The sequence below is a fragment of the Penicillium digitatum genome, chromosome 1 (assembly GCF_016767815.1).
Source record: "Penicillium digitatum chromosome 1, complete sequence".
Taxonomy (NCBI): domain Eukaryota; kingdom Fungi; phylum Ascomycota; class Eurotiomycetes; order Eurotiales; family Aspergillaceae; genus Penicillium; species Penicillium digitatum.
In genome coordinates, this window is record NC_089384.1 from 1727348 (window position 1) to 1751987 (window position 24640).

The 24640-nt window shown below is 50.5% G+C and overlaps 8 protein-coding genes across 8 annotated transcripts; 4 read left to right on the forward strand and 4 right to left on the reverse strand.

Moving 5' to 3' along the window:
• Positions 1–697: 697 nt before the first annotated feature.
• Positions 698–1759, reverse strand: Pdw03_2911 (uncharacterized protein; the record flags this gene model as incomplete). The annotated part of the gene is made up of 2 exons (XM_014679080.1): positions 698–1516; positions 1640–1759. The coding sequence occupies 2 exons, from the start codon at positions 1757–1759 to the stop codon at positions 698–700; spliced, it is 939 nt and encodes a 312-aa protein (XP_014534566.1).
• A 573-nt stretch (positions 1760–2332) lies between these two features.
• Pdw03_2912 (cell surface protein, putative) lies at positions 2333–3545 on the reverse strand (the record flags this gene model as incomplete). Its single annotated transcript, XM_066100316.1, has 3 exons — positions 2333–3206; positions 3264–3346; positions 3402–3545. The coding sequence occupies 3 exons, from the start codon at positions 3543–3545 to the stop codon at positions 2333–2335; spliced, it is 1101 nt and encodes a 366-aa protein (XP_065955716.1).
• A 2531-nt stretch (positions 3546–6076) lies between these two features.
• Pdw03_2913 (Serine hydroxymethyltransferase) lies at positions 6077–7892 on the forward strand (the record flags this gene model as incomplete). The annotated part of the gene is made up of 5 exons (XM_014679079.1): positions 6077–6229; positions 6288–6344; positions 6402–6495; positions 6556–6693; positions 6748–7892. The coding sequence occupies 5 exons, from the start codon at positions 6077–6079 to the stop codon at positions 7890–7892; spliced, it is 1587 nt and encodes a 528-aa protein (XP_014534565.1).
• A 343-nt stretch (positions 7893–8235) lies between these two features.
• On the forward strand, positions 8236–9570 carry Pdw03_2914 (Patatin-like serine hydrolase, putative; the record flags this gene model as incomplete). The annotated part of the gene is made up of 3 exons (XM_066100317.1): positions 8236–8250; positions 8305–9490; positions 9548–9570. 3 exons carry the CDS (start codon positions 8236–8238, stop codon positions 9568–9570), a joined length of 1224 nt encoding a protein of 407 aa, XP_065955717.1.
• Positions 9571–10365: 795 nt separating this feature from the next.
• On the forward strand, positions 10366–12320 carry Pdw03_2915 (Patatin-like serine hydrolase, putative; the record flags this gene model as incomplete). The annotated part of the gene is made up of 3 exons (XM_014679078.2): positions 10366–10432; positions 10485–11070; positions 11123–12320. 3 exons carry the CDS (start codon positions 10366–10368, stop codon positions 12318–12320), a joined length of 1851 nt encoding a protein of 616 aa, XP_014534564.2.
• A 1075-nt stretch (positions 12321–13395) lies between these two features.
• Pdw03_2916 (Magnesium transporter NIPA) lies at positions 13396–15911 on the forward strand (the record flags this gene model as incomplete). Its single annotated transcript, XM_014679077.1, has 2 exons — positions 13396–14154; positions 14208–15911. The coding sequence occupies 2 exons, from the start codon at positions 13396–13398 to the stop codon at positions 15909–15911; spliced, it is 2463 nt and encodes an 820-aa protein (XP_014534563.1).
• Positions 15912–16568: 657 nt separating this feature from the next.
• On the reverse strand, positions 16569–17616 carry Pdw03_2917 (BRCT; the record flags this gene model as incomplete). The annotated part of the gene is made up of 2 exons (XM_014679076.1): positions 16569–16692; positions 16757–17616. The coding sequence occupies 2 exons, from the start codon at positions 17614–17616 to the stop codon at positions 16569–16571; spliced, it is 984 nt and encodes a 327-aa protein (XP_014534562.1).
• A 1322-nt stretch (positions 17617–18938) lies between these two features.
• Positions 18939–21570, reverse strand: Pdw03_2918 (APSES transcription factor StuA; the record flags this gene model as incomplete). The annotated part of the gene is made up of 5 exons (XM_066100318.1): positions 18939–20229; positions 20284–20416; positions 20496–20693; positions 20745–21451; positions 21545–21570. 5 exons carry the CDS (start codon positions 21568–21570, stop codon positions 18939–18941), a joined length of 2355 nt encoding a protein of 784 aa, XP_065955718.1.
• Between the last annotated feature and the right edge of the window lie 3070 nt (positions 21571–24640).

A 24640-nucleotide genomic window follows, 5' to 3' on the forward strand; every position in this document is an offset into this window, starting at 1 on the left:
GTCCCTTTTCGAGGTCAACCTCGGTATCATCTGCATCTGCGCAGGTGGACGAAGAACGCGCAGGTAGATATTTCGGGAGCAATAGCAGTGCTGACAAAATTCTGGCATGAGGCATAGGGGGTTCCAAAAAATTGACGACTTTGCTTTTGTAAGAGAGGTAGATTATCGAAAATCCTCGTGGTCACAGTTTCTCACTATGGGGCATCCGCTAATTGAAACCAGCGTGAGCTAGGCACGAGCATGGACGATTCATCAAACCAAGTTTTGATATACAACTTACTCCGCAGATACATTCATCCCCCACGGGATTCTCTGTAGATATCCCGGGGGCCTAGACAGGCAATTGTATCACACGTCTTGGTGTCCCGCGCTACAAGATCCTAGCTCCCCGCACTCCGTCCCTTTTAGAGACCCTCAACGCCTCAACGTGCCTTGACTGATTTGTTGAAGAATTTACAGAGTTTCAGTAACGTCTGCTGTGTTAGAGGTGTATGTCGATCAGAATTTATGTGTCGTGTCAAAACTTTGAACGGACATAGTCAGAAGAGTTCATTTTTGAGCACACTTACCCACCATTGCACTAAAGCGCTAGCCTATGTAATCAATAGAAAGGAATGCGAGGAATGCAAGAAAATGAAGGTTTTGCAATGTGTGCAGCAAGCTATCGTAACTAAGAAAAAGTGGGAACAATCTCGATCTATTCACTGGCGGACAAGCCACCAATCTCACCAGAGCAAGCACGTTCATCAGACCTCCCAAAAAGTGCGTTATCATCCCCATCGCTCAATTCCAATGGATTCTCAGGACCACCTTTGAACGCACCAGGTGACTCCTCGGCTTCAAAAGAATAACCACCAACACTCGCAAATTCATCCCTGGCCTCCCTCTCCTCCAGCATCACCGTGATCCCATGCATAATCTTTTCAATGCGAGTAGAGATATCGCCCAACTCATCGTACATCTGGCGTGTCAGCCATGTCTCACATTTGCTCCCACAGTGGCTCCTGATGCGCTGATTGTACTGTGACACTGCGTGCAAAACTGGGGTATAAGGCGTGGAGACTTCCGTGAGCTGCTCGGACGGGTTGTCGGAGACTGACTCGTGGGTTGTCTCCCTCTCGTCAGATAAGCATTCCAATATACCCAAATCCAACTTGCGGGGGTAGATGAACTCCGAAGGTGGAAGATCTGGGAGCTCAAGTGGTTTTGTGGGCTTGGTAGAGACAGAGTCCATTGCGGCCTTCGGTTCCGATGATGCCTTGGGTGAGAGTTCAGGCTGAGTACGCGAGGGAGAGGTGGCCTGCTGCATACCCCGCGACTTGCCAGACTTGGTCACACTATCATCTCTCTTGGGCTCCTTGTTGGGTAAGCGTTTATGCGAGGTCTTGGGGTTGGTCGACTCCAGGGATATGGTCTCCATTGAGGAACTCGTCCTCCGGTGCTTGGCGCTAGATTGACCTCCCCTCTTGCGCTTTCTGGTTGCAGTCGACCCAGAAAAGTTGACATCAAAGAGGTCCTACAGTGCACATGTATATCAGCATCTTCGTTGGCGTTCACAGGCTGTGATGGTGAAGTATTCGATAGAGATAGGACACAGGCTGGTGTGAATAATATAAGTGTGCAAGCCGCAAAATCAGACCTTCTCCTGTTGGGCCTGGGTGGGATCAGTGATGCGGGCTGAAGCCGGGACATTTTCCTTTAGATGAGCCAGCATCTGTTTGGTCAGACTGGTGAGGAAAGAGATATCAAAGGTTTCCATTTTGTAGAGGGGAGGAAGACGGTGAATCGTTGTGTAGACAGAGTAATGGCTTCAATTTATAGATGCACAAAGCTGGAAACAACAAATATAGTTGACAGAAGTTCCCATGTCAAACTTGATACAGTCTCAGGTGCAAATGCAATCAAGATGATTGTGCGAAGGTGACAGTGATAGCCAATATGACGCGGATACACCGAAGTTAACCATCTATGGATCGCTCTAAACCAAAGCGAGTATAAGTATAAAAACTTAGTCCAATACAGGAAAAGCGAGTAGAAAGTAGAAGACAATGCTTGATTGAATTTGGATGTAAATATAGATATAAAAAAACCGCTATGTCCAGGATAATAGTGCGCAAAAAACAAAAATGTAAGCTCCACAAGAAAGACCGACGTGAAAAGATAACCCAAAAGGGCTCATTATGTATTATCTAAGGAGACGTAGACAAGACATGTACACCAGAAGAAGAACCCACAGCCGTGAACACCCGATAGCATCATGCGGATATCATCGAAGTGATAACACCAATCATAATGCTATCTCTTCGTGATGCCATTGACACACTCAATTGCTTTACAGCAGAAGGGCAACAGCACCGAAGACAGCGGCCAGACCAGCACCAGCACCGGTAGCGGCGTTGATAGCACCGGCGTTAAAGGCGGGCTGAGAGGGCGTAGCGGGTGTGGAAGGAGAGCCAGGAACGCCAGTAGAGTCACTGTCGGAGGGAGAGGTGGTAACGCCAGTGGGGCCGGCGTTGGAAGGAGAGCTGATGGTAGAAGAGCTGGGCACGCTAGTGGAGCTGGGGCTGGGAACCATAGAGGAGGAGGTGGCGACGACGGGAACGCTGGGGACGGCGGGGGCGCCAGGAACGCCGGGAGCACCAGGGGCGCTAGGAGCACCGGGGACTGCGGGGGCGCCAGGAACGCCGGGGGCACCGGGAGCACCGGGGACGGCGGGGGCGCCAGGAACGCCGGGGGCACCGGGAGCACCGGGGACGGCGGGGGCGCCAGGAATGCCGGGAGCACCGGGGGTGGCGGGGGTGCCAGGAACGCCGGGAGCACCGGGGACTGCGGGGGCGCCAGGAACGCCGGGGGCACCAGGGGTGGCGGGGGTGCCAGGAGCGCCGGGGGCACCAGGGGCGCTAGGAGCACCGGGGACGGCGGGGGCGCCAGGAACGCCGGGAGCACCGGGGACTGCGGGGGCGCCAGGAACGCCGGGGGCACCAGGGGTGGCGGGGGTGCCAGGAGCGCCGGGGGCACCAGGGGCGCTAGGAGCACCGGGGACGGCGGGGGCGCCAGGAACGCCGGGAGCACCGGGGGTGGCAGGGGTGCCAGGAACGCCGGGGGCACCAGGGGCACTAGGAGCACCGGGGACGGCGGGGGCGCCAGGAACGCCGTTGGTAGGAACACTGTTGGCAGGCACGGGGTTGGTCACGGAGGTAGCAGAGCTAAGGAAAATTTTAGAAGAAAGTTATAGATTTTGTTGGATAGAGGGAAATGCTCACCAGGCCTTGCAATCAGTCACAGTGGAGGTCAAAATGGGACGAGTGACGGTGTAGGGACCGTGGGTCATGGTGATGTAGCCGGGCTGGAAATACCATGTTAGTGTGCGTGTTGCGTACTTGTTAGTAAGGGCAACATACGGTGGCGATGCTGTAGGTCTTGCTTGAATGCACAATGGAAGTGGCCTCAGGGCAGTAAGTGGTGTAATCAGTGACAGTCTCGGTGACCACATGGGCCATAGTACCAGTGGCACCGAGAGCGAGAGCGGCAATAGAGAGACGCATTGTGGTATAGATGATTGGAATGGTTCCAAAAATGTTCAGATATTGAGGTTATATGATTTAAAGACAGGGGGTTTAAAGAATGTAATCGGTTGAAAACCGGGGGCTTAGAGAATGTCGTGAGTGAAGAGAGGGAGAGGGAAAAGAAGGGGAACAGGAGAGTTTATAACCAATCCTGTAGATTAATTAAATGAGATTCAGGTACCCGTGCCACTAAGGCAATACCCAGGGGAAAGGGGTAGTGACTAGTGGCAATAAGGAAAAAAAAAATAAAAAACATCAACAGTCGTAGATTGAAAAGAAAAGGTACTTGATGAAACAGTCCCAATTACTATGAAGACCCTAAGTCACTTCTTTCCTTGCATCCCTAACTCACCTTCAGGACACGCACTCAGGAACCAGTTCAAGTTTGGCCATGGAGGAATCATTTCCCTTTTAGGCCTAGTGGCCCTGCTAGGGTTGGACCACTCTCCCTGGGCACGATTTTCTATATAAAGTGCTTGGATCAGCTTGTTAGTGTCTTACAATTGATATGGTTGAGTCTTGATATCCTACTCTGGTTGAATACATATCCACGCCTCTTCTCTGGCTCTAGTTACTTGCCCGTGGATCTATAGGACTGTAGCATATCTGGAGATCTTCCACCTACTGTTTGACCGAGGTGCTGATCTATTGGCACCAGCAGTAGAAGCTAGGATCCAGATTGACCGGGGTCTACACGGGATTATCTCAATCAGTCATGAGTTTGAGAGCGCCGGGCGAGTGCCCCCAAGCATTTGACATCTACGTGGCTCTCGAAAGCGGTTGTACCGAAATAGTCAAAATCATAGTCAAAATCATATCAGTAAGAGGGATGACATTGCAAGTATCTGGCCAAGCCGGCTGTTGGGGTTACAATCCTCTGCTAATAGTGGCAATTGCCAGGATGGAGGCCAATGACACGGCTCGTCTTGTATGATTGACAAAACATTTTCCTAGGAAGTCTAGATGTCGAGGAAGCCAGAAACATTGCTGTTGGGGAAGCAAATTCCCCGTTACGTAAGCTCCTGCTGAACAGGGGACTGTTGATATCCCCATCTGCTTCTCCAAGATATCAGAAAACACTGGGGATTGAGATACTCGTGTCCCCAGCTTCGTGGAAAGATGCAAACATCGATGCGCTACCTATGGATCTGCCAACAGAGCACGGCACATAAAGTGGGCTTAGAAAATCAACTCTAGCGCAATCGCCTCTTGATCATCTGGTCATGAGAGGGGTTGCGCCAGGCCCAGCAAATACGGACATTTTTGTTCAGCTTTTGCGAGAAAAAGGCGCAGAACCCCTTAGAGGGTCTTCAGCCTCAACTACTCCGTTTGGTATAGTTTCAAAACGGGTATATCTCGATATAGCCTGGCTTATGCCGAGGGTCATTGACAGACAGACTATCATGCAGGAGGAGCTCTTACTTAGCTTGGCATGCTTCTTGAGATTGAACACCCAAACCTAGAGGCTAGTGATGGGTTTGCCGAATACTACGCTAGGCGGGGCAAAATCGTTCCAAAGTAAGTTAAAGGTGGGAACCGGATTTTATTCAAGATTACTATGCCGTTTCCCCAGGCTAACATTGGCTATGAATCCTGCATGAATGGTTACATGTGATGGGGGCCGACTGTAACGAGTACTAATTTAGGACCTCGGGAGCAGTGTAAGGATACGAAATAGGGGCGAAAAAGGTCAAAGCAGTTCCATTTTGATCCTAGTCCACACAAAAGAGGAATGATGGTGTTTCTTGCAATGAAAACCCCCTACAGTAGACAAATGTACACCACTATACGGAGCAATGTCTCACATGTTCTTCGCATTGTATGAACATCTTGGTCCCTTGCTAGACAAAGTGAGTCGTGCCACCCCAATGTGTGTCGTGAGGATGGACCACGTACATAAGAGGGGAATGGGTGAAAGGAACTTTTATTGGATGTCGCAAAGCTAATATGGCAAAGTTAACTGTACTCTAGAGTTACTCGGAACATGTGAGAATCGCATGCCCTCGTTGTGCTAGAGTGTCGACACGCGACAGTGGAGCTGTTGCCACGAGAGGATCATGGAGATGTGAATGTGCCATAGTGAACCCATTCTGACCTTCCAACATTGGAGGTGAACCAACACAACAATTCCAATCCGGTATTACTGGCCCCTTGAAGGATGGTTAAGAGGCGTGGGACCTTTCAGCAGCGCCCGTCCAGCGCCAGCTAGACCAAAGTCCGGCCGTCACCGACGAGTGCTGACACAGATTAGGACGCCGTTTCTTCATCTTGGATTTAGTTGTGTGAAGAAGAAATGGAGAAAAAGATTTTGCCGAGCGAATATAAACCAACAGCTGATGCACGGACCAGGCGGAGAGCTCGAACGGGAATAGTGCATTTTCCCGCTTTCCGCGGGCAACGGAAATATGTCAGTGTTCGTCCGACTATCTTCAGTCGTTTAAAAGCCGTTGCTTTCCTATCGACTAAGTACATAAAACTCTGCTTGAGAATTGATCTTCTTCAGCTTCATCATGTATTTGTCTCGCTGTGGTAGATCCACTGCTCGCTTGCTCCCCCTTGGGAGCTCCCGGGCAGGCGTTGTCTCCGCTCGCGCCTCTATCGTGTCCAGATTGGCCCCCCAGTCGCGGGGAGTAGCATTGTCCACTCGCGATACGCAGCACAAGGTTGGTGGTCGGAATGAATTCAATGGCAAGTGGAACATGTAGACTGACCATTTGGTAGCTTCTCGCGGCCTCTCTGGAGGATTCCGACCCCGCAGTTTATAGCATCTTGCAGAAGGTGCGTCTTCGAAAGAGAGCCCACCAATTGACGGACCAGCTGCTAAAATCTTTCCAGGAGAAGAAACGGCAAAAGCACTTCATAAATCTAATCCCCTCCGAGAACTTCACATCACAAGCTGTTCTCGATGCCCTCGGCAGTGTTATGCAAAGTATGTACTCCGGGTGACCGCCTCTGCTTTGTCCGACAGGACATCCTAACCGCAGTTCAGACAAATATTCCGAGGGATATCCCGGTGCCAGGTACTATGGAGGAAACGAACACATTGATGCCTCCGAGCGGCTGTGCCAGCAGCGTGCCCTAGAGACCTTCCGTCTGGACCCAGAGGAATGGGGAGTGAACGTTCAACGTATGATCCAGTCGACGTGATACAATAATGGTAGCAAAGACTAACCCACTCCAGCTCTGTCAGGTTCACCCGCTAACCTTATGGCCTACTCCGCTCTCCTCAACACCCACGACCGCCTCATGGGCTTGGACCTTCCCCACGGGGGCCATCTGTCCCACGGTTATCAGACCCCTACTAAGAAGATTTCTGCCATCTCCAAATACTTCGAGACCTTCCCTTATCGCCTCGATGAATCCACTGGCCTTATCGACTACGATGCATTGGAGAAGTCAGCCACCCTATATCGACCCAAGCTAATTATCGCGGGCACCTCGGCCTACAGCCGTCTAATTGACTACCCGCGCATGCGCGCGATCGCCGACTCCGTGAGTGCCTACTTGCTGTCAGATATGGCACACATCTCGGGTCTCGTGGCTGCCGATGTGCTCCCGTCTCCCTTTCCCTACTCAGATGTCGTAACCACCACCACTCACAAGTCTCTGCGTGGCCCGCGTGGCGCCATGATCTTCTACCGCAAGGGCGTGCGTAGCACTGACAAGAAGGGCAACCCTGTTATGTACGATCTCGAAAACCCCATCAACGCATCCGTCTTCCCCGGCCACCAGGGTGGCCCTCACAACCACACCATCACTGCGCTAGCCGTGGCCCTCAAGCAGGCTCAGACGCCTGACTTCAAGGCCTACCAGGAGACAGTCCTTCTCAACTCCTCTGCTCTAGCCGCGCGCCTAGGTGACTCCACCAGCAACGGTGGACTCGGCTATAACATTGTGTCCGGTGGCACCGACAACCACCTGGTGCTAGTGGACCTGAAGAACCGTGGCGTGGACGGTGCTCGAGTAGAACGTGTTCTTGAGCTGTGTGGTGTCGCTAGTAACAAGAACACCGTGCCCGGTGACAAGTCCGCCCTCAAGCCCGGTGGTCTGCGTCTGGGAACCCCAGCCATGACCTCCCGTGGCTTCCAGCCCGAGGACTTCACCCGCGTCGCCGATATCGTCGATCGTGCAGTAACCATCACCCAGAAGCTGGACAAGGCTGCCCGTGAGTCGGCTCAGTCCCGCGGTGTCAAGAACCCTGATACTGTTAGGGCCTTCTTGGAGTACGTGGGTGAGGGTGAGGAGATCTCGGAGATTATTGTGCTCCGCCAAGAGGTTGAGGATTGGGTTGGTACCTTCAGCTTGCCGTGGGCTGAGGAACAGTAGACGTTTTTCTTTTTTTTTGATTCCCTCTTGTATAATTCCTTGCATGATTTCGAAATGAATATGATTGAAGACCTCTTAAATTACGACCAGAAAAATCAAAAAGTCATTTGGATTGTTATTTAGACAACGTTCATAAAGAAAATCGCCTATCAAATATGTTGGAGAGACAACGAAAACAGCGGAATTTTCTCCGCAAATTCTGGTTCGGGACGGAGCCGAGGAACGATGTCATTACCTTCCTTCTCCGAAATCGGCACATCCAAGCCAGTTCTCAAACTCTGTATTCCTAAATTCAGTCGCGGTATGCTGCTTTCTTTTCATCCACATCATTCTACCTACAGCCATGAAAGTCAGCCAGGTGCGAACATGGACCCTCGACGAAGACGGGAAACAGAATACTAATACCAATCAGCTCTATGTCTATCCGATTAAATCCCTCCGACCAACAACTATCACAGAGGGAGTCCTAACCACACGCGGCTTTCAATATGACCGTCACTTCATGCTCCTCAAAGTTGTCCCAGCCGAGGATGGCGCCGGCATCACGACCCTGAAGAACATGCATGTCTCGCAGTTCCCGGAGATGGCCCTCTTCCACACCGATATCGAGTATCCGGAGACAGAAACAGACGGCGGGAAAGTAATCATTACATACCATTCCCCCCTGTCAGAGTCAGATCTCAAACTGCGCAAAACCAATCGACTTGAAATTCCACTGCAGCCCAAACCCCAAAGCCTTCACCCTCTCAAAATCATGATGCACCAGAGCCCAACAACAGGATACAACATGGGCGCAGAGTATAACGACTGGTTCAGCACCTGCTTCGGGTACCCCGTAGTCCTAGCGTACCTTGGATCAAACTCAAGAGAGGTGCTTGGCACACTCGCGCCAGCAAAGAAAGACAAAAAGACTGCGCTACGCAAACTACGTGAAAGTTCAACAAATCCCGACAGGAATTGGGAACGGGTTCTCCCGATCCTCATTGTAGCGTCCACGATCAACATACTCCTTCAGGGCGGTACTCTCGTCCGCGATGGGATAACCCCTCAAACAGCTCGGAGTCTTACCCCCACGCTCCTTTTCACTGCTAGTGCGGCGGTGCTATTGTACTTTTACGCTCTGCACCCACAGAATGAGAACCGCATTGCTTTCGCGGACTGCGCGCCTTATCTCGTGATCTCCGAGACATCCGTTGATAATGTCTCAGCGCGGCTGCCGGACGGAGAAAAGATGGACCGCACAAAGTTCCGGCCTAACATTGTTGTCTCAGGCGCCGGAGAGGCTTTCGAAGAGGACTTTTGGGTGGCACTGACTGTGGGCAATGGATTGGGGCATGAGTCGAGTAAACTTTTGCTGACGGGGAATTGTGTACGCTGTCAGAGCCTTAATGTTGATTACGAGACTGGAAAGATGGGGACTGGCGAGTCTGGTTCTGTGTTTAAGAAGTTGATGAAGGATCGCAGAGTTGATTCTGGAGCGAAGTTTAGTCCCGTCTTTGGTAGGTATGCTTTCTTGGAGCCGAAGGATGAGGGGATCAGTCTGAGGGTTGGGGATGAGATTGTGGTTGCTGAGAAAGGAACCAGTAGGTCTATTTTTGGTGAGTGTTTCTCTTTTTTGGAGAAATGTGGGAGTGGATACTAATTTGGCTGTTTAGATTGGCCTGGCCTGACGAATTGAACTTGAATAGTTTTTATTTTGGTTGTGCACCGAAATGGAGATCTGTGTGGATATTATAGGAATTGACGTCATGTTGGAGGTTGGAACTGCAATCAACAAATTTCGGGCAAAACTTTTATTCTAGAACAATTTTAGCTAGCATTTCGATGTCTTGACCTTGCAACACTATAGGCTCATCTGGCATTTTATACATCAACCTACATCGCAGCTGAGAGGCGAGTGAGAAGCATAAGAATGAAATTCAGTTGGTGGATAAGCACATAGCCACAGTTTCGTCATATTCAGACACCGCCACCGGTTGCCCGAAATGGTCACATGACTTCATTGATCCATGGAAAAGCGACCGGCTGTGCAACTTGGATTCGATGTCTAAGAATAACTTGAAACATCTTTGAACGACAGATGACGGTTACGTTCTTCCCTTGCAATTTCATTGAGTGACTTGCGCAGCTCATCTTACCATTTGCGTTGTGACCAAATCAAGCCCAGCCTTACTGCACTATTCAGGAACTGTGGCTCAAGTCTCCTCCAATCACAACTCATACGCCGCTGCCTAGTATTTGGAGTCCACACTGCGACCCTCACGTTGCCTGCCACGCACCCAACCAGAGCTGCAATCGACTTGTGCTCCACCTGTGTGTCGCCGCTACCATTCTAACAAGACCCCATCTGCCAGGCGCCAACCATCCCGCGATCCGGTGCATAAGGCATCGCTGAGCCCCGCCGCGGGTAAGCTGCCGCAGCAGAAAAAAACAGCGATCGTAATCGTTCCAAAACATAACTGCTATAATCGCTATGGAACCAGCCAATCTGCGCCGAAAGGATACCACTAAGGGCCCTCCGCTGCGGATCTTGTCTCTAGGTTAGTGTCATCTCTCTTCCCGGCGTCTATCAGACTCAGCTGACCTGAACAGATGGCGGAGGTGTTCGTGGCTACTCCATGCTTATTCTTCTCCAGGAACTCATGTACCGCACTTATGTTGAATGCGAAGGCAAGCCTCCGCGTCGAGACCAGATTCCCAAACCATGCGACCACTTTGATTTGATCGCCGGTACCGGCACTGGCGGCTTGATTGCTCTGATGCTCGGTCGCCTCCGCCTAGACCTCGAGACTTGCAAAGAAGTATACGTGCGTATGACTCGCAAAGTATTTGAGACAGACAAGACAATTGCTGGTATTCCCTACCGTTCGACTTTGTTCAAGGCCTCGAAGCTCGAGGAGGCGATCCGGGAATGTGTGCGGGAACATACAGTGTTCGAGGCGGAGGGAAATGACACGGGAAATGCTCCCAATTGTGATTCTATGGCCTCTATGGCAAGTTTGCCATACAGCCCGGGCTCTATTCCGCAACGGTCCATCAGTCGGAACAGTTTCAGTACCTCTGCTGCTTCGCATCCAATGTCCCCGATCAGCCAAAGAGGTTCCATTTTTCTTAATGGGTTACGTTGGGGTAATCCGGATGCGCTGCTTTATGATAACCGAGAAAATCGGACGAAAACGTGAGTTCTACAATACGAAGAGATGAGTCGCTGTTACTAATTTGAAATATAGTGCGGTCACTGCCATGTACAAGGGTACCCCGCGCAAAGGATCGGCTGTTCTTCTACGGTCCTACGATTCCCGCCGAGAACCTTCGCCTGAATTCGACTGCACAGTCTGGCAAGCAGGGCGTGCGACATCTGCGACGGGGCTTGCTTTTAAGCCCATCCAGATTGGCCAAAACCATTTTATTGATGAGGGTCACGGCACATTTAACCCCGCGCCACTGGTTCTTGATGAGGCTGTTGTGAATGAGTGGCCAGGTCGTGAAGTGGGGGTCTTTATTAGCGTGGGAACCGGAAAGCGCCCAGCTGGTACCAATAACCGACAACATGAGTGGTGGGAGAGTTTCTTCGGCGACTCGTTCGGCACATTCGCTGAAGCGCGGCGTCGACTGATGACGAAGATTGAGGGCTGTGAGGATATTCACAATGATATGCTTCGAGACCGCCTCGCAAAACGCCATGTCAGCAAAGACAATTATTTCCGTCTCAATGTTGAGGTCGGCGTTGGCGAGTTTGGTATGAACGAATGGAACCGGCTAGCCGATATCAGCACCAACACACGGCAGTATCTGGCCAGACCTGAAATCAAGAAGATGATTCTAGAAGCAGGGATGAGATTTGCCAAAATCGATCGCATGAACCGCCGACTGGCGAGCCACACTGCAGCTGGCGGGGATCGTGACGACCTATCTTTTGATCTTGAGACCGAAGAGCTTTCGCTTTCTTCTCCAGTTCAATCACACATTCCACCACTTGCGCACTTCGCCGTTGAACTGCCTGCGGAATTACCTGCTGATTTTGTCTACCGCCCTTCTTCACAAGCGTCGCCGCCGGGTGGCACGCTCCCTATTCACCCAACATCTCAAGGTAGTACATCCACTTCCCCATCCCGGCAATCTGGCAGTGATTATCATCGAAGCCACGAGCTTCCAAGCCGACCGAGCTCGCAACAACGGAGTTCGCCTTCCCGAAGTGATGAGTATTTTGCAACCTTCAATGGCATGTCACCAGCACCCCCAGTGCCGCCCAAGACACCCATCCCATACCCATCTCAAGAAGACGATGACGGCGTGGCTATGCCCGCACCACTATTCTCCCAAACACCTTCGTCTACCTCGAACACCCAAGTCCGGCCTCCTTACCCAGTTGATGAGCCGCCTCCAACAGTGAACCGACAACGGAAGCCTAGCTACCACGTGCGGTGATCCCTTCTCCCGTGCCTTTCATCTCGAGCCCTATTTTCAATTTGATTTTTTTTTTTTTACATGTGTATCACGGTGTTTTTGTGTTTTTGTGTTTTTTTTTTTATTTTTTTTGCTGAATACCCCTCTGTTGAGACGGTTTGCTTAGGGAGATGGCGTCCTGGGTGCCTGCAATTTTATTAATGGTTTTAATTTTTAGTTGATGCCATACGAAGATGGCCAGTGCCTCGTTGGGCATGAATGATGACATTTATGAGACATCAAATTTGGGAACTGATATTATGTACAGTTATTAAGTGAGACAAAAAACACCCTCATCGAAATTAGGCATCCATGTGCTTCCATATAATGTACAACATACGCTAGTGGCAAATACTAGGATTGCCTGTTGATCTTAAATTAGTTTGAAGGGCTAATGCACTAATGCACTAATGCACTCCATAAATTCCTTGCAACATAGTAAACCACTTACAACATAGGCCGATAGCCAAAAGGGCAGTAGGTACAGGTACCTGCCGATCGCAGTCCAGCCCACCCTATTCAGGAGTACCTGTACCTCTTTTTCCCCCAGCCTCTTTGTTTTACTCTTCCTATTTCCCATTTCCCCATTTCCCATTTTCCCATTTTCCATTTCCCCTTTCCTTTTATTTTCTTAATGTTAAGATTTTTCCAATTCTTCACTGATTCTTTGTCTGAGGTACATTCTACATCCTTGATACCCAATAAATCTGTTCTTTGCCATCTGAGCACCACCGAGAGTCATAGCGCCAACGGCTGACGTGCCACCCTTGCGGAATCCCACAAGTCCACATTTTTCCTTTCCTCGTGGACATTTTCCAGAAGCATTCTCAGATCACACAAAGGCTGTTGCGACAGTCCGACTCGAAAACGTTGTTGACGCAGGCCCCCCTCATTGATAGTCACCCCGGCAATACAGTCTTTATCGATATCGAGGGTCAAGTGTCTCAAATAGTCGCTGAGTCTGGTCTTCGGACGACTCTCTGTCTCTGCGACACGAAACTCTTCGCCTATTTCCACTGCTTAGTTAGTGTGGTCCTAATCTCCAACCTCCACAATCATGGATTCCAATTCCGCCTTGTCACATGCGAACAACCTCCTCGCGCGCGCGGAATCCTCAGGCCGCCCACCGGTGTACAAGGCCGTCGGTATTTCACTGGCTGTTGCATCGGGCGTCTTCATCGGTATCTCGTTCGTGGTGAAGAAAATCGGACTGCTGAAGGCAAACGTGAAGTACAATCAGGAGGCCGGTGAGGGATATGGATATCTGAAGAATTTCTGGTGGTGGATTGGCATGACGCTCATGATTGTTGGAGAGATCTGCAATTTTGTGGCGTACGCATTCGTCGATGCGATTTTAGTTACGCCGCTTGGTGCGCTATCGGTTGTGATTACGACGATTCTGTCGGCGATTTTCCTCAAGGAACGACTCAGTTTCGTGGGGAAGATTGGCTGTTTCTGTTGTATCATCGGGTCGGTGACTATTGCTATGAATGCGCCTGAACAGTCGTCTGTCAAGGATATTCAGGGCATGCAGCATTTTGTTATTCAGCCTGGGTTTCTGGTCTATGCTGGATTGATCATCGTTGGAGCTGCCTTTACGGCTCTTTGGGCTGGTCCACGTTATGGAAAGTCGAGCATGTTTGTTTATATCAGTATTTGCAGTATGGTGGGTGGGTTGAGTGTCGTGGCTACTCAGGGCCTGGGCTCTGCTATTCTCGCTCAGATCAATGGCGAGGAGCAGTTCAAGCATTGGTTCCTATACGTCTTGCTTGTGTTTGTTACTGGGACACTGCTTACCGAGATTATTTATCTCAATGTACGCCTTCACCTGGTTCGTGTTGTTATGGCTGTGCTAACTCAACAACACAGAAAGCGCTTAATCTTTTCAATGCCGCTCTTGTCACCCCGACTTACTATGTGATGTTCACTAGCGCTACCATTATCACTTCCGCCATTCTGTTCCAGGGTTTCAAGGGCACAGGAATCCAAATTGCAACTGTGATCATTGGGTTTTTCCAAATATGCGCCGGTGTGGTATTACTGCAGCTTTCCAAATCTGCCAAGGATGTCCCCGATGCTGCTATTTTCAAGGGCGATCTAGATCAGATTCGAGAGGTTGCCGCGGTAGAAGAGCCCGAGTCTGAGCCTAAAGCAGACTCCATTCGCGGTGCGGCCTCTATCATTCGTCGCATTTCGACTGCTCGCCGTACTATGGAATCAGATGAAGCCCGCCGTTTCTTCCGTGATAAGCATGAGGATACCCTGACAGTGCCAGGCGAGAATGAGATAATTGAATGGGATGGCCTGCGCCGGCGCAAGACTGTCCTTGGTGACGGACCAACCATGGCACGACCAATCACACCGCGAACACCCTCGGTCAAACAACATCCACCGTGGGGCATGTCCCGGTTGCCCGCTGATGAGCATGAGGAAGATCATCAACCTAGCACTAAGCAAAGCAGCCATTCTTTCATGGACAACATTCGGTCTCGGGCTACCAGCGTGCTTCATCCTTCCCAATGGAATGCTGTAAATACAGGAGAGGAGAAAAGTTCTAACGTCAATGCACAATCAGTGGGGATGACAGACATGCCACACGAACGTGGCACTGCGGACACCGAATGCCATGGCGCCGGCGTGGCTGGAGGGTTGGAGGCTCCGTTCAACGCAAATCGTCCGCGTAGCGATACGCCGCGGTCTATATCATGGGCAGACAAAAAGCCCGACTCCCTGGCACCCGAATCTCTCGCCAACACTACCCGCCGCCAGTTCTCTTTTAACACCATGATGGGCCGTACGAAGACCGACAGCGAATCTTCCGTCAACCCCGTACCAGGTTCGCCCCGTGGAATCCTACGACGAACGCACCTAGCAGCCGATCTACGCAAGTCCGCAACTGAGGAAGAATCACTCGGTCTCGTCCACGGCGACTCACGCAATTCTCAGCCCGAAGAAGAACCCCTGAACGAAAAGCTAGACCGCTGGTCGAGTGCCGAGTCAGAACTTGGCGAGCCCCAGCCGATCTTCGCAGGGCGACCACACGGCAACTCCGTGTCCAGTAATACGACCGCCGCTTTTCCCCCCTACGAGGACAACTACAACGACTACTCTGAATCCAACAACCCCTACCATCTCCCGCACAACCGACAAGTCACCTTATCCCCAGAACCCCTCTCCCATGAAGAGGAGGGTTGGGGACAACCTTCATCGAGGGGCAGCGGCAGCAGAATACACACACAGACAGACTCTTCCGTCCATGCCCAATCTCGCGCCCCACCTCCCGCCCAATCCTCCTTCTCCACCCACCGCTATCCAAATCCGCTCCCGCCACTCCCTGATATCACACCCACCACCACCCTCGATCTCATGCCTACTTCAGCAGAAGTGTCGGGGTTTAGACCAGTCACTTCCCACTCTGATGTGGTAACAGCTCAGACAAGAGGCCACGATAACCCCTCGCCTACCTACCCGGCTCGCCAACAGAGCGGCTGGCGTCGGCATATGTCTGACAACAGCAGCCATGACAGTGAGACATATGCTGCGCGCGGAGGTAGGAGAGGATCGTTTAGATGAATGTGAGAAAGCTTCACGATTTACCTGGCTTATATCGCCATCTTGGGATTCTGATTTATGACGCACATATCCTGTTTTCTTTCTCGCATTGTATTTTGCATGGCTATGGCGCTAATTCAGGAAATCTGTTAATCTTTCTGTTCTTTTCTGTGAATTTTTTGGGCTGTTTTGTCTTCCGGGATCGAACCCGGTTTTGATCGGTCTGTACATGTACATACACATGAGATTTTGATGTTGATTCTGCATATAACGACGTTGTGATTACGGTGTATGATTGTAACGGATGTTATGATTATGGTGAATGATTGATCAATGAAATGAGAACTTCAACTACAAGTGTCAAATCGAAAATAGAGTACTGGAAGTCATTCATCATCAGATGTACCAGCAGTGGTGGTGCATTAGTTAGTTGAACAAGAGACATCCCAAAGCAGAAAATTTATATTCATGACGATCAGATAAGATTCGATGCGATCGTGCGTCATTGGGTATCATAAGTGCACGTACTCCGTAGTTGGAAGATTCATCACCCAAACCCAAAAGATTGATGAAACCCCACTCTGTCCAAAACGCCAGCCATGGCGAAATGCCAAATGCAATGCAAACCAAAAAAAGAACCAAGTCGCTACATGCCAACCATATCCATGTCAAAGAAGATCACTTCTTCAACCCCCGCACACCAAACATCTCAGCAACACTCCGTTGTCCCTTGGCCGCAACATGCATACCAGGGAACCGGGACTCGGCAAGACGACGCCCAGCTTTGATACTCTCAAGAGCCCTAGTGATAAGCCCAAGGTCAGATGATCACTTGCCAGTCATTTACACGGCATGATAGTACTTACCAGTCCACACTAACCATCTTCACGCCTTTCCAACCCCCACGGGCAATCTCCTGCTGGAGCTTCCCCGCAGCAAGCCCTCCCCCCGCACCAGACACAGCGGTTCCACTACCAGCTCCAGTGTTGGGTTTTCCGACAAGAACATGCGTCACCGTCTTCCGGGCCATGAAGATAGAAGTTCTAGCGCCGTTCGACACGAGTAGATGTTTAAGTTTATGCTCCGAGATCTGGGGGAGTGTCGAGCCATTGATGTAGATCGTAACACCGGCAAAGATACACGAAGTCAATTTCAAATCGAGGCGGGCGCCAGAGTGGGAGTCAGGTTGGGGGTTGTCCTCTATTTGAGACCATTCCTTTTTCGTTTCCGTTTCCGTTTCCGTTTCCCGTATGTCTCCAACAGTCCTAAGCTTCTTCGTCTCTGTCTTCCTCTCCTTTTCAGGCTCCGCCATAGCCTTCCTCTTGCTAACACCCATAAACAACCGAATATCCCGAACACCAAGTTCATTCCGCTTAGCCACATCCCCAGCTACCAAAGCCCATGCACCGGAAGCAGGAATGTTTGGCGGCGACTGCGACGCGCACTTCCCATTGAAGGCGCCGGGTACGAGGATCGACTCTTCTGAGGCCTTGTTCCCCGGTCCCAACCCTCTTCCTCGTCCTGGAAGACAATCCCCACTTTGATACTGCCTGGTCAATTTGGCCGAGCGCGCATTTCGCCACGATGTCGAGCCGAGGAAACCACCACCTTCGGCTACGCGCTGGTGACCTGTTGAAGCTGACTGCCAGTGGTCGATATAGAGGTGATTTCGTGGTTCTGGAGGAGGTTGTGGTTTGGCGGATCGTTTTGGTTGGTCTGTGGTCATGGTTGGGTCTTGTGGGTTTGTGGGTTTGGAACGGGGATTTTCATTCGTTATTTGAGTGCCACATTGGGTTGAGATGAGGTGGTCTACGATGTGGTTATGTTTGAGTTGAAATTTGGCGAGGAGTCGCCGTGGCGTGAGGCGGAATGAACCACGGTTCGAATCTGTTTTGTTTTTGCTGTTTTAGGATAGATAGGGTAGATCGGGTCACGTGCTATGGAGGATGTGAGCAGAAGAGGGTATTGTACAGTTTACAGAGACTCTATTTGACGGTATTTCTTGGAGATACTGATTTTATACTCACCTGGTGTCCGAATCCATAAAAAAATCTAAAGCTGTAGCAAGGACAAACGTAGCATCTAATGGCTAGTGAAAACCTCCGATGACCTACAGCATCAAGTCAGATCCGTCAACTGCACTCAGATAAGACTCAGCAAGCTACCATCTCCATAAATATCTACAGGATATTGAAAAGCACGAAAGAAGAGAAAAAGACAATCCATTCAGACAGGACAAAACCAACGTTGTATGTCGCTAAAGGCATGCAGACCCAGAGTTCATAACCGTTCATTACCATGATAATCATCTCTCTAGTAGAGTAGCAGTAGCAGAAGCAGACGCAACGGTAGCGCATAAAGTAGAGAGGGGAGCAAAATCAAAGCCAAGGCCATGCCACAAAGACGATCCTTTTGAAACCCCAAGACACGCACAAATAAAGCATCAGTGACAAAAAGGAAAAGAAACAAAAAAAAAAAAAAAAAGACAACTCGTTAGTGAAGATGGCTCGTAGTCAAGTCATCACATAAGAAAATTCGTTCATAAGAGATTCGTCACATCGTAGTCATCGAGGTTTGCGATCACCATCCAAGTGTTCAACGTATGACAAGTCTTTCAACACGAAAGCATCAAGAAATGCATTTCTTGTGTTGGACCAGTAACAGATCTTACGCCTAGTTCTTCCCCTCTCCTCACTAAAGTTGGAACTTCTCGAAAAAGGCCAAGAATTTCTCCAACTTGAAAACAGAAACAAACGCAGAGAGACAAATGAGCTTCGTTTCGTTTCGACAACCGCCGGGTTTGACTGTCTCCACAGGAACATGGTAAGACCCAGACAAGACTGCGGAGCGCCATGCGGGTTGTGCATGCGCAGTCTATCATGAAATAAAAAAAAACAAAGAGAACTCCGACCGAGAAAAAAGGAATAAACAGAGGGAAAAAAAAAAGAATTCCAACAAAAAACCAAAAAAAGTGCCGAGAAGAACCAAGACAGAAACCAGAACCACAAACTGAGAGCTAGGTAGGAGCCACGATTGAATCACCCAGACTCACCGATGGCGAGCTACGACCACGCTAGGCTTCATCGGCTGAAGAATAGGCGGGCCACCGACCGGACCACCGAGGGTAGCATCGGTGATTGTCTTACGACGCTTTGACGTCTCGTACTCCACGGTACTCTCGGGGCGGATATCGTCGTCATCACGCATGCGCTTGCTGCCCGCACTCAACAAGCCATTTCCAGTCGTATAGACAGGGGGCGTGGTCGAGGCCATGGAGTATGGGTCCGAAGCTCCGGTTGCCGGTGTACCGCGTGTATCGCTGACAGCGTTGTACAGGGTAGCGGCGGCGGCGGGACGAGGAGGGGTATTATACCCCGAAGCCCAGTGCGGGGGACCGGAGCCCGTGCGAGGAGTCATGCGACCGGAGCCGTTTTGCTGGCTGGGAGAGCTTGTCATTTCCGGGGTGAGCTGAGAATGCTCGCCGGTCAAAGAGCTAACGGAGGGGTTTGTGCTAAAGGTGTAGGAGCCGCGGTTAGAGTTGTAGCCGGTGTTATGGTCGGGCATGTACTCCTGCTCGTGCTCGGGGACGGTCTCGCCAGGCCCACTGCTCTGGCTGTAGCGGTTTGGGTCGCGCTCGGAGGACTCGGGCTCCGCGGCGCCGGGGCGTGGGTTTGGTGGCGCCATGTCGTTTTTCATGTATCCACCGGGCAGGGCTTGGCCGTAGCTGGTGATCCCCGAGCTCGTCAAAGGGGTGTGTGGCACGTACTGGGCGTGCGTTTGCGGTGCCGCGGAATAATAGGGCTTGGTGCTGTCATAGCCGTGGCTTGGGTAGGCTGGCAAGCCGTGCATGTTGTTACCCGGCGGGGTGGTTGCGGGGGTGGTTGGCATTGACCGCTGATTACTCAGTGTTGTGTCGATGGACAAGGGCTGTGTGTGGGGCACTGGTACGCCCCATTCATATGTACTGCCTAGATGGATGGTGCCCACAAGGCTGGATGCGCTGGCTGGTGGTGTAGGAAATGTATTGGCGCGCTCGAGGCCTGGTCTGGAGCCAGGCTGGCCGCTTATTGAACCCTGTGACACGTGAGAGGACATGGGCGTCTGAAGAGAGGGATGGTGATGATGAATCGGAGGTTGCTGAGAGCCAGATGGTGTGCGCTGGGGACCGGAGGGACGGCCTTCCAGACGTCGCTCCTGGGACTCTTGCACAATAATGTTTGTCCGTGTCTGGTTGGCCGGGTGGTATAGAAGACCACCGATATTATGCACAAAGAGTGGGTACAAGAGGTCGGTGATCTTCTCCTTGTTGGCAAATTCAAGAGCCCGCTCAAATGGGATCCTGAGTCAAGAGTTAACGGATGCTGCGCATGCTCTCCGGGTTCGAATGACATACCAGACACCTTTTAAGTGCATCGGTCCAATTTTCACAACATGGCGGAGCTTTTCACTTTTGAGAATTCCATCACGTCGGCCGCGGGTCATACCAGCTACATTTAGCAGCTTTGTACCATTGATCATGTGGTTGTCTGCGATGCAATCCCGTTAGTTTCAAAGACGAGAGAAAAAATATCATCCACTTGACATCGGGCCACAGAATCATCGTACCCTCTCGCCGAGCTACACACACTCCCTTCGCTTCCACCTGGTAACAAAGGCTCCCCTCGTCTTCCCACAATGTGGCTGTCACTCGTGGTTTCGCTCCCGGAGGAGCGACCTGACCGGTACCGTCAAAGACGAACCCTTGTAGCGGAGCACCGGTATTGTTCCCATACCCACTCGGAGGGGCCACGGCGTGGTTGCTTACTTGATAACGATCAGAATAATCATCGATCACATTCTGGCTATGGATCTTACCAGGCAACGGCAGCAACTGAGCCGGCATTTGGCCACCCATTGAGCTTGGTGGATGTCCTGTTGCGGGTGAAGTAATGCCAGGGGCGTATCCATACTGCGGATAACCAGCCGGGGTGTAAGAAGATGCGGGCTGCATCACAGGTGGTTGCCCGGGGTACTGGTAGTGGGACATTGCACCTGCGGTAGCGCCTTGAGGGGGGTATGACTGCGCAGAAGACATGTGCGAGTGGACATCCATATACGGCTGGGTCTGATTCATGCTGCCGAGAGAGGTTGGACTCGGATAATACCCTTCGTTGACTGAGGGCGGGATACTGTATTCACTTGGAGCGGAAGAATCTAACGAAAGCCGGGCCTGGGTCCCAGGCAAGTCCGCAGAGGACGGGGGACTCCTAGGCTCGTTGACAGGCACAGAGGCACCAGACAGACTCGTCCGAGCGCTGGAGTTGGTAGAGTTGCTCCCGGATGGATCGTGGTAGGCGGTCCGGGAGAAGCCCTGAGGGGCTGTCGGCAGGCTGAGAGCCGGGAGTTTGTCGCCGGGCAATAACGGTCGTTCGGCGGCGTGATGATTGTACCAGGGAATGTCGGCAGGACCGCGGGTATGGACCTGCGAGATCGATGGCAGCTCCAGCTTTTCGGTTGCACGGATGAACGGTTTGAAAATAGAAGGAAGAAGCGAGCAGCGGACGTAAATGTCGTCCAGCGTGCTATCAATATAGGCTGCAGAATCTTTGGAAAACTACAGGTCGTGTCCCAGATTGCACGGGGAAACAAAAGTCCAAAGTGAAAGAGATGCAAACGAAATGTTCAACGGGGCTTTCAGCATCAAACGTTCAAAAAAATTCCGGTGTGGCAACGTGATGCAAGATGCAGGCAATGCAGGGGCGTGCAATATCGTAGTGAAGCTTCGTAGTACGTCGTAACCCTTTTGCAAAGACTCGGAAGGCCTAGACAGAAGCGCAATGAAGACTTTCTCTTGAAAAGGAATTGAATTCAGAGAAGGGCAATGGTCATCAGGATCATTAAACAATCGTCGAACACATCAAAAATCGGTAACTTCAGTGGAACTAAATCAAAAGGCGTAAGTTTTAGGGTCGTTTTCAAAGTCATGCAGGAATCATGTCATAGAGCAAACTCTCAAAATGGAGAGCGCATTGAATGATCAAATAAGGCCGACGGCGGATCAAGGTAGGGGGGAAGAAGGTTCCAAGTCTCAGACAGTCGAGGGATGGGGGAGGGGGGGGGTTGAGAAAAGATAGTTAGACGTACAGAAAGGTGGAGGCTGGGGTGGTGCAGCAAACGCATCCCTATGCACTGCAGGCTGGATAGATGACGTTTGAAAAAGATAAATGCTCAAACAAAAGATATGTAATCCACCAAAAAAACAACACAGAGGAAAGCGACCTTTGAAAATAATCAAAGAAGGAAATCGTACAGTGAAACTTAGCAAAGGCAAGCGATTTAGAGAGAGGAAAAGAGGTGAAGCGAAATGACGCTGAGCCGCAGCGGGAAAGTCGATCAGTGGAGGATAGGAAGAAGCTGACTAAGTGTTTTAGGAGAAGAAAGAGAAGAATGTCTGCAGAAAATCCCGGCTTGCCCCGTCTTTTGAGGGAGAGAAGAAGAGGAAAAACGGAAAAAGAAGAGAGAGCCCATCGAATCAATCACAGTGGACCCGGTGGAGAGAGAGTGAGAGAGAAGTGACTACCAGAACCGTGCGTTTAGATCATCCTCTCTAGACTCGATATCTGCTGTTTTTCTTTTTCTTTTTCTTTTTTGGGGAGGGTTTTTGGGATTTTGATTTTTGAATTTTTTTTTTTCCCCTTCTTTTTTCTCTATTATCTAATTTTCTTCTTTCTTTTTTAGGAGGGGGGGGGGGGGGGGGGGAAATAAATTAGAATTAATTTTCTACGCCACCAAGTAAGGACGGTTCAGATCAGCAAGAGTTAAGCGTTAAAGTATACGGAGTTGAGGTACCTCATTCCCCCATTCTTAACCAAGTATTAACGAACATTTCCCCATCCGTCTACCTAGAAACTGTAGGGACAAGTCAAAGAGAGCAATTCCCAGCTGAGGATCCTGGTCTGTGTGACAGACGGTCAAAACAACTCGCTGATCGGCCGGGATAGGCCCGCTGGATCTGAGAGTTGATTTCCCCAGTGGAGTCACCGATCAGATTCATTTAATTCGATTCCTTTTGAGGGGGGTTACTCTGGACGTGGGATACTATTTCTGGCTGGGCAGGATTGCAAGACTAGGACGATACCTCTTGGGATTCAAGTATGTGGCATGTTCTCCTAGACACAAGGTAGCCCTGAATGTTTCATAAAATGCACCACCTAGGCACATCAGCTGTTTAGAAATCGGTCTTAAGATAGGTTGTCTCCACGCGGGTCCCACTCCTGTGAACCATGGACAATCAACCGGGGAGAAGAACGGGGGAAATCCATCCAAGGTTGACGCTGACAGTAGTGATTGAAACCATGGTCGAGAGACTAAATTACCCCTCAGAATACTGGCATGTACTAGGACTAGTAGGTGGTGCGTGCAGTGGGAAAATCGAAATCCGATCCCGATCCGTGGATATCTCGTTCATCGTGCAAGACATCTGTCAGCGGCTGCAGAGAGAGAGAGAGAGAGAGAGAGAGAGAGTAAAAAAAGAAAGGCCCGCCATTGCGCGGCGGCTGCACCGTCGATTGCGGATTGCACTCTTCCCACTTCTGGAGTCAGCGCTTGCACTATTTCCATTGCCATCTATTTGGGGTACAGATGGCACAAGCTACTATCTGCAAGGTCCACCATCAAGAAACGGCTCAAATCAGTCCCAGGGCCAAAGGATTTCCCTAAATCTTTCACCGGACATCGGCCGAGCCTTGTCCCCTCTCGGATCTCTTGCTGTGAAGAGGTGGCCGGTCGATCGCCCCGGGTCCGCAATCTCTTCATTCATAGTTCCGGGCTGCCGACGGCAGTATACCATTGCAACTTTATCTACCCTTATTTTCGAAGTCAAGAGCAACTACAAGACCCAGGCCTTTGCTAGCTTTGATTTGGTTTTAATGGTTCGGAAGATCTAGGCGTTCAGACGGGCCGTGAATAACAGTGGAGAGAGAAAGAGGAAAAAAGCACGTCACACCTAGGGATGTAGAGGGGACAATCAGTGGCTCAGAAAGAACCACGAAACTCGGGTGGCTTGAAGTCGATCAAGGGTCTGTTCCGTCTTTTCCAGTGCCAAGTATGGAGGACAAGAAGACCAGTCAGAGGCTAGGTGGTTACCAAAACGAGTCAATTGAAGAGAAATGAGATGAAAAGGATAGAAAAAAAAAAGCAAAGAAAGCAAAAGAAAAGAAAAAGAAAAGAATCCGCAAAAAAAGAGCGGTTAGTCCAGAATTGGTCCACCCAATTTGAGCCCAAATTGGAATGAGAGGTTCACACGTAGCATCGTAATCTCAACGGAGAGACCCCATGATGATGCATCCACAAATTCCTCTAAATTGCTTTTTTCATTCTTTTCATTTTCTTGATTCTTCTGACAGTTTGATTTTATGTTGTATGGTGATGGGTGTTGATCATGTTGCCTAAGAGAGCCTGGAATGGGTTATAGGTCTACAATCTACTCCGCACTCCGTACACATAACCCCGATCCCAATAGTCGAGATAGCCGGGATAATTCTTCGCCATAGAAAAACATTCTCACCTCAGATGAACAGAGGTCTTCCTGGTTGATTTTTTTTTTCGATTTCTTCCCTCTTAATTTTCCAGCGTGTGCCCAACCAAAAAAAAAAAAAAAAAAAAAAAAAGCCCAGAGTCAGATCCCAGCAAGGGAGGGGGGGGGAAGAGCAAAGAGACGCCGAACAGCAAGCCAACTCGACCCCAGTACACCGCTAATTTCTTAGAAAAAC